The sequence below is a fragment of the Monopterus albus genome, unplaced genomic scaffold, assembly GCF_001952655.1.
Source record: "Monopterus albus unplaced genomic scaffold, M_albus_1.0 scaffold145.1, whole genome shotgun sequence".
Lineage (NCBI taxonomy): Eukaryota > Metazoa > Chordata > Actinopteri > Synbranchiformes > Synbranchidae > Monopterus > Monopterus albus.
In genome coordinates, this window is record NW_018128025.1 from 58,703 (window position 1) to 68,289 (window position 9,587).

Below are 9,587 nucleotides of genomic sequence, written 5' to 3' on the forward strand. Positions count from 1 at the left end.
TCTCTCTCTCTCTCTCTCACACACACACACACACACACACACACACACACACATACATACACACAGACACAACTACACACCTACACATACACACACACACAATCCTACTTGTTTTACCTAATTTATGGGGACCAATGGGAAAATGTTCACATCTTAATAAGTTCAGCATACTTTCAGCTAGAAAAGCCATTCAGGTATCAAAATGGCCAACTCTTCCAGGACATTCCAGCCTTTATATTTCTCTTTGGTAACATTTATACTTTTTAAAAATATTCAGCTTTTTTCAACAAATTTTGCCCAATTCAAATGAAGGGGCAAAATTTTCACATCTTAAGTCAAGCATAGTTTATGCTAAAAACACCATTTAAACTGTTAGTCTTCAGCTATTCATACTGGACACAGATTTTTGATATCTTTTATGCTTTTTTTGCATAATTGCCGTTTACATTTTATGTTTCATTTCAATAGCCACACACTAGCAGTCCTCAGGGTGTAGGACTACTCTCTATCTCTCTCTCTCTCTCTCTCTTTCACACACACACACACACACACACACACACACACTTGTTTTACCTACTTTGTGGGGACCAATGGGAAAAATCTTCACATTTAAGTTGAGCATACTTTCAGCTAGAAAAGCCATTCAAGTATCAAAATGTTCAACACTTCAAAGACATTCCGGCCTGTAAGTATTACATCTCATCCTTCAGATTATTCAACAAAGAACTTCAGCCATTTCTTCTCATCCTTCATCTGTTTCAACAATTGATTTCAGGGACTTTCCTGGTGATCCTTCAGCATATCAGCATCCACACACATTTTCAACACGAAATGCACTTCTCTAGTTTTACTGTTGCTATTTTAGTCATAGATATTTAATGTTACAAAGAAATTCTTAAGATTTGTTGCCATGTTTTGAGGAGCTCTAAGCATTAGCCATTTAAAAAAATCAGGTTTAAAATGGTAACAATCACATTGTTAAGCTTCTTCCCCAGTGTCCTCCTACTTCTTAATATTTTCAGTCATGCTTGGGATTTAAAAAAAAATCCGAAATAGGACTAGTGAGACCAGAAGAGTTGCATAACTTCAGCTCCTCAGAGGCACAAAATTAACTCCTCTTTTCGTCTCTACAGTGAAAATGGCTCCACAATAATTTTAGGTTTCCATCACTGCCGCAATGCACATGCATCTTAGTGGCCATCGTATTTGAGGTGACAGTACATTTGTTTTGAATTTTTGCAATAATACTTGCCACAGTTTAAATTGGCAAATGGAAATTTTGTCACCTGTTAGAAATTAATAAATCAGTCAGATAATTATTAGACTTTAATGTGTTAGACTTTAATGTGTTATTAATGCAGTTTAGTAAGATTCAAAGTCTGTTCCTTTGTGCTCTGCTTCAAGGTTAGAAGATAATGTTGACTCTGAGAAGGGTACCTTGACACCAGTTATTCTTGTATTAATCTTGTGTAAGAATTATGTCTAGCTACACATCACGCAAACAACATACACACACACACGGAATTCTTCATTTTGTTATGACTTGTGCTTGATGCATGCGGAGCATAAGATATGAGACGGAGACATCGGACTGTCTCCAGCTCTTGATGTTTTTACAGCTGTCTGTGTAAGGGGTTAGCCCAAAATCTTATAAATGTATTAGGCTCTGTGTTTCCGGGATCTCCTTTCTTCCAGCAGTTGTCTGGAGCAGGAGCCACCCGGGTTTGTGTTTCTGTAACTTTTTATTGTGGCTTTCAAAATAAACCAGCACTAAAATGAAGCAAGTCGGACTCTGTCTTCATTCAGATCTGTTCAATAAAAGAACTGGGGTATAACACACCTTAAGTCAGACTTTTAGCTCTTGTAAGTACCTTCAAGTCAAGAATCTCTATGTGTTTGGTATCTAGAGTTTTAATTAAAGGTTCAAAGCAGAAGATGAGACAAATGACACTTTTATACAATCACAGGTTTTGTTTGAATCCTAACACCTTTTGCCATTGTCATATGCATAAAGGTGTCATGTCACCATATTGTAGCATTTCATCTCTCACTGCATTATTTACATCTGAATCATGTGGAAAGGTGTGTGTCTGTATGAGTCACAAGGAAACTATTATATCATCTCTATTTAAAGGTGTCTTCTTCTCATCATTAATTATTTGACAATTGTTTTGAAAGCTGCTCTTTTATATGGCAGTGAACAGCACTGATGGAAGAAAAAAGATGCACAGGTTGATTTTATATTTAGAGTTTTGCTAAAGTTCAGGGAAAAACATAATCAAACTATTCAGTTTTATTTAAACTACACATGGGGAGTCAACTTTCAGTCTTAATTCACAGGCATATTTTTCCCAGAAAATTGATTTCTCTTTGACTATACTGAGCAAAATAACTAGTGAGAATACAAAGATGAAATGTTCTGATCTTGATGGTATGTCTGGTTAGGTGTCGGAAGAAAATGGAATCCAGTGTGTGTGTGTGTGTGTGTGTGTGTGTGTGTATATCCTGAGGAGGCCCCTGAAGCTGCCTCAAGTCACTTTGTGGTCAAACTATCCCACACTGCATAACTGCCCTGGACAGTGTAGCAGAGGTGAATAAAGGCCTCTTCAGATAGAATACCATGGGTGCTGCGCTTCAGTATCCAACCCATTAATTTCTGTGTTACACAGCACAAGAATGCATCTTGGCTGCTCTGAGCTGAGCAGTGCAAGGTCGCATGTACCGTTAGAAGCTAAATAAAGTTTAACCTGAGCACAGCGTTCTATGACGACACCTCAATATGTCCAATCGCAGAGAACCTGACAGACCACAAAGAAAATAGAGGAGAAGCTGATTTTAATGGACCCACACCCCTTCTTCTTTGCTGAAACTCATCTCCTTCTCCTCATCAATACAACCAAAGCCAGTGCTTTTTGCTGACATGCAGATAGTTACATTGTGCATCCAAGTCTGCTGCTCGAAAAACTAGTTAATATTTGCTAACCACCTCCTGAAAAGCTTTTCAGTCACCTAGCAACTGGCGCTCAACATGTGCGTGATTTGCAGCACGTGCCACATCCTATCTGAAAGCCCTTTAACATAGAAACTGCCACACAAATTGGCAGCACCCCTGCATTACTGTGTTCCACTCAGGAGAGCTTGTGTTAAGAAATGTAATGATTTTTATAAACTGATGAACACTTCTAATGGGTAAATGAAATGCATACTCTTTTGAATAACACTAAGAAACAGAAAACAATAAAATAATATTGGAAGTCTACTTTAGTTTAATGGTTTAATGTAAAGTGTCTACACATACTGGCATTATTATTCTGCTGGAGAGCATTCTCTGTAAGATGAGAATATATTTTGAGTATTGCTGAAATTGTTGAATAGGAGTGAGTGTGTGGTATTAAGGATGTAAAAGAAAACCCTGTGTTTTACCTTTGTCTGGTGCTGAGAGGTTTGGGTCACTCCTTGGTGAAGTGGTATCTCCTATTGGATGAGGAGGCACTCTCTGCACACAAGAATATGTCCAAATTACAGCATGAAACAATATATTTGTGATTGCTAAATACTGAACTTAAAAAAATAAATATCATGGTGTAAAATGTAAACTTTGTGTAGCAACAATCAGACAAATAGAGGCAAAAAGAATAAGTGCTCAATGTGTAATGACATTTTACATCTAGCCTCCATCCATCATGAAAAATATACACTTTTTTGCCCTTTTCCAATTACAATAAAAGCTACAAGTGATCAGTTGTTTCTAATCAATATTCCATTAGTAGCTATCAGTAAGAACTTTGCTACTGTCAGCAATAATTGCTAGGTCTCCCAGCATCAATTCATCTGCAAATTTAAAACAATCTGCTTGATTCCACACAAACAGTATAAGGAGAAACAGGCAAACTGTGCCAGTAGCACTGACCTTTTTTGTTATAGTAGCGTTGTCACTGGGGATGGAGTGTGTGACTGAGTTAGGTACAGCCCTTGTTCCTGTTGGCTATTCTTATTGTGGCAACATCATCTTGTAATTTTTTATTTTTTACTAAAAATGAGCTAATGGTGGATTGCCTGACCTTAATAAAACATTAATAGCTGCTGCTCTTGAAAAACTACATTTCTCAGCTACAGTACCAAAGGCCTGACCTTGTCTAGGAGGCATATTTTTCTCCAAAACAGAAGTCACCCATTGGGATATACAGTATTGTACAATACAAAGGTGACCTTGTTTTCTGCACCACTATGCACCTTATGGGCAGCTGCAGTGCTGAATAAACATACCTGCAAAGATTGATGTGTCAAAAAAAAAACTACAAAACCACCTTGTTTTATTCCAAATCCCACAATTTCTTTTTAACATGCAATACAATTTATTTCTCTTGACAATTCAAATCCATTCTCTCTCTGTTTGGGTGTGTGCATTTATGTGTATGCTAACCTGTGCAGAGTCCAGGGGGTTGGGGAAGATAGCACTGACTGGTCTCTCTCTTGGAGACAAACAGGCATTTTCTCTGGAATGTTTGTGTTTCTCTGCCATTTGAGGTGAACCTGGATTGGACAGTATGAGACGTCATAGCAGTAAGACACACACAGACACAGAAGCCCACACAAGAGCATGCGCAAACACCCGAGGAACCAAATAGCAGCAAGGTGTTACACTATAGACCCACAAATACTGGCAATCATGAAAAGCCAATTTCTCTTTCGCCCTGCAAACCCCTCCACCATTCTTCAGGCTCACTAGCTCCACATCATGATAAATGGCCTACCCCCTCTCTCACACACTCACTCTCTCTCTCTCTCTCACACACACACACATGCATGCACACAAACACACACCATTTCTGTTAGACTATCAAAACTAAAAAGATGCGTGCTAAACCTCAACACAGAAACATACGTAACACACCAACAGAGATTAACACAAAAGCCCAACTTCCACCCATCATACACACATACACACAAGTACTTAGTTGCACCATTTTCACAGTACTTCACCCCATCTTCTTTTAGCTACTGTATAGATCTTGATCCATTAGTGAATGTAGCAGTTGGAAGGCTACAGGTATATAAGATACCTATTGTTGATTCCTATTCAGATAGTAAGACCACACTTGCAATAACTCTCTATGGGCTTTATGACTAAGAGTCCACTTTTATGAGGGTGCCACCCACTGCCAGAAGCTTACCAAAAGGGAGTGTATACACTTCTATAAACATCTTCATATATTCTTTCTTTTTATGATGTGGGTCAAGCACAGACATGTTTGCACACATGAACACAGCGAGATAAAACGGCAGTTGGCTAGGCATTAGATATTTACACACCACTGTATTAGAGCCTTGGATGACTGAGGCCAGCCTGGACTGGAGATTGTACTGAGGTCCAAGAGGGATGCACCACAGAGCTGTAATGATCTCTTACTCTCTCATGCTCTGTCTTACATTTCCACTGGCAGTATGTTTCTTCCTGAACACTGCATTTGTCACCATGTCTCAGCCTATTTCACTTGATTCATTTCATATTCTCTCTTCTTTTCCACACTTTAGCTTTGTATTCAAAACTCCCTTCACACGTTCTTTTTTTCTTCTTTTTTTTAAAGCCCCTATTCTGTGTCTCCCTAGCTGTCATGTAGCTTTGCTAACCTCACAGGACAGGACACCTCTGTGGTTTGAGAGAACACCATGTCACTGAAAGGTTAAAGGTTTAGTCTTTATGTTCAGTATTTTCCAGCTGAACCTCTGTCTGCTTCCTCTGTCCAAGTCACTCTGGAATGAAATATCAGCTCAAAGCTGTAAAATGAGTCCTCTTGCAGAGTGACAGTCTCACCTCTGGCACTGGAGGGGGCAGAGCTGGTGACATTGGGTGAGGCAGAATGGTTGGAGCTGAGGCTCGAGGTAGACGGACTGGGCTGTAGATGACACCGACACAAACAACAACTGCATCATTATTATCAGCAGAATATCATTAACATTAATTAACATGTTATACAGTATACAACATACATTATGTTAACATCTCCAAACCTAGAATTTTTTTAATGCAGACATTGGGTAAACTAAAGCCACAATGTCTTTTCTTCAACCCATGGAACTCGCTCAGGTGACAGGATACTTTAAATTCCACTCAGAGGCTTTCACTACCAGTGAACTACATTTCATCTCTTGCTTACTATTGTTTCCAAGAAGCTGAAAACTAGAACATTACTACTAGAATAACAAAGTAGAATATTAGTGTTGCACTTAGAAAACCCAATATGCCATCATATAAAATTGAGCAACTGTGAAGCAAAACATTAATAAAAACAATAAATTATGGGTTAAAGGTAACTAAAAACCAGGATTAAAAGTACAGCTGCTGCTATCTGTTGTTGTTAACTGTTGCTATAACATTATACAGTATTTAATGCAGGCTTCATCTTAACAAATTTGCACATTTGAAAACTTGAGAACTTCTATGGGATAAATTAAAATCATATTTTGTTGTGATTTTGATAAACTGAAGAGAAAACAAAACAAAGTGTGCTTTTGAGCAACTCTAAGACCAAAGACAAAAATGTTTTGGCAAGGATCCTCCATTGGAGTCTGTTAAAAATATGTAACAAAAAGTCTTGAAGAAAAAAAAAAACTTTATTATAAGACTATATGGTACATACACAGACTTGACAAAGGCATGCTAAAACATGTGGGACTTTACATTAAAGATGCTCAAAACACTGCAAGGGTTGTCAAACTTTCTGTTTTCAAGTTTATTTTTCCTTTGTTTGTGCACTTTGGCAATGGGTGAGGTTTGTGCCAGAGATTTCTGCTGAGCCAATATTATAGAAATACTCATCTTCAAGATCACTGTTCAGTAAATGTACGGTGTTTAAATACAATATCTTAAATACAATATCCTAATGGTTTCAGTGAGATCTCTGACAACTTCCTTTCTCCTCTCATGTTTTTCCTCTTCCCGTTGTTTCAGGTTTGCCAGGTGCAGCAGACAGCTTGCCAGGAGTTGTTGGCAGCTTTCTGAATTGGCCAAATCTTGTTTAGATTACTGCCCAACTCCATCAGGCTCTCTGGGCAGATGACACAAAGGACTGTGTCATAATTTGATATAATCACGACAATTTGCTTGGCCAGAAAAAGCTCCCAACAAGCAGAGAGGAAGATGAAGAGAAAAGGTCAGAGGAGTAAGTAAATGAAGGTAGAATGAAGTGAGCAGGAAGACAAATGTTGGAATATAGACTCAGCTTCTTAAAAGCCTTTGTGTGGGAGTGTGGAAGACATAAGAGGTTGCATGTATGTATGTGTATGTGTATGTGTGTGTGTGTGAGAGAGAGAGAGAGTGAGAGAAAGAGACAGAGAGAGAGAGATTACCTGCATGTTGAAGACTTCATCTGAGCTCTCCGACTGCCCTGTGATGTTACTGACTTCATTGGAAGCTTGAGAGGACAGAGAGGATGAGGAGTAGCGGTTCACCGCAGGGTAACTGAGGGGACTGAGAGTGACAGAAAGAGATGGTTATGAAAGCTTTGGGTAAAAAGAGACAGGTAATTTTATTAGATTTAATAGGTTTCACTCACCAAAAAAATCAGCATGAACCACAGAAAGGCAGACAAAAAGGCAGGAGGAGAAAAGACAAACAGAGACAAATGGAGAGAAAATGTCAGATTAGTCAAAGACAATCGATGCAGCAGTCATAGCATTTCATGTGTCTACCAAAAGGCAAAAGTGTACAAGAAAGGTTAGAGAACCAATACAACTGGGATTCTAAAGGACTGTTAAAACACATATAACCTGGTTTTGTTGGCAAACAGTCCAAAAGCAAACAAACATTTGCACACTGTCTGCCCACTGTCCCAGCAGCAGCCACACTGAAATATCCCTTTGGGTGCAAGCCACTTACCCCCACCTACTGTATTGTTATGCCCAGATGGAGCCACATTGGTAAAGAACAAAAGGAAGAAGAGAGCAAAAAGCACAGAGTATGGTGTTTGGTGTGACATGGGGACACAAAAAAGTAAAAGGAACTTAGATAAATCTAGAGAGTGCACACCTCTGTCAAGGCAGCTCAATTAGCCCATAACGCATTTTGACCTAAAAAGCAATATTCAATGATAGTTTGAACCTCAAAAACTCATTGATCATTACATTGGTATCAATAATGGTTTGAAAGTTATTCAAGAAAAACAATATTTCCTTAGTGGAGATTGTCTGTAATTTGATCTTAGTTGCAAGTCTGTTGCATTACATGTTGTTTCACAGTAGAAAGCTTTCCATGAGCCCTATAAATTTGAACGTTCTGGATCAGCACATCCAGAATATGACTTGGATCCAGATCATTGGTGGTGTGTAGTAGATCTTACATGGATAGAAAGTCACTTTCGGCTTTTCCCGTTTAGGGGTCGCCACAGCAAATCATCTCACTGACGACTCGCATGTTGACATTTGACGTGTTTTACACCGGATGCCCTTCCTGACGCAACCCTGACTCAAACCCAGGCCACAGCAGCGAGAGCGTTGCACCTGAATCACTAGCCTACTGGGGACAGCTAGTAGATCTTATGTGGATGTTATCTTGCAACTTTTGTTGAAGCATTCTAAGCATTATGTATGGAGTTAGAAGCACAAATATTGAAAAAGGCCCTATCTCACAGTGGTGAAGAATCCTTTAAAAAAAATTCCTGGATGATCCGGATCAGCACCAAAATCTAATGGCTTGTTCCGCGGACCACACCCTACCTCTCCAAAACATTTCTTCAAAATCCAATCATCACTTTTTTTAGTTATGTTGTGAACAAACCAACAAATGCTGGTAAAAACAAAAATGGGTATGATGAAGATGGTCTGCAGAGAAGGGCAGCACATTCAGAGAAAGAAGGGAAGGTGAGACAATATAATGGAAATATTTAAAATACATCTGAAGACTTGGGTGTTTTTTAAATCTCTAATATGATATCATTACAAAAATCATTGACATTTAATTCTTTATTTGTCTATGATAATTCAATAATATAAAATAAAGACAGAATACAAATATGATACACAAAACATTAAAGATAGCAAAACTTGACAAAATGTCACCTCCGCCTGGTGACCCCTCTGCCACCGTCTGGGCTAATGATGTTGGGCACAGAATTTCTGCATGGTCGTGGACTTCCGTTGGTGAAGTGGATCGGGCTTGCGCGCACATAAGCAGGAAACTCCTGGGGTTTTAAATTGTATTAGAGGGAAGTGCATGATTAAAATGCTTTTTCATGCCAGCATGAGGTTTGATAATAAAATACACACAAATACAGATGAAAGAAGTGTTTAATGAGGGGTGTCCTTCTTCTCAGAGGACTAAGGGGGTCATTCACTGAGAAGTCCTAACACAGCAGTCAGTTCCTGTTTTCACAAACAGAGTGAGCTTCCATAAAAGACTTTACTTAATGATTTGAGGAAAATGATGTTACACAAGTGGGGATGTTTTTAATTTTCCTAATAATAGTGATTTATTGTCATGAACTCAAATAACTTCTGTTTACTGTAATTAGAAATCTGAATCCCTTGTTGATTTATGAATGTGCAGCCTTTGAAACACATTCTTTAAGATGTCGTGACGTGTACTCTTT

General features: G+C 38.6%; 1 protein-coding gene across 1 annotated transcript in view; it reads right to left on the reverse strand.

Annotated features, from left to right (window-relative positions):
- Positions 1–9,587, reverse strand: part of dock4b (dedicator of cytokinesis 4b) — a 173,618-nt gene that overhangs the window by 17,293 nt on the left and 146,738 nt on the right. The window contains 5 exon segments of the mRNA XM_020614412.1: positions 3,424–3,496; positions 4,424–4,533; positions 5,816–5,897; positions 7,351–7,462; positions 9,058–9,234. Of these exon segments, the coding sequence (XP_020470068.1) occupies positions 3,424–3,496; positions 4,424–4,533; positions 5,816–5,897; positions 7,351–7,462; positions 9,058–9,234 (554 nt within the window).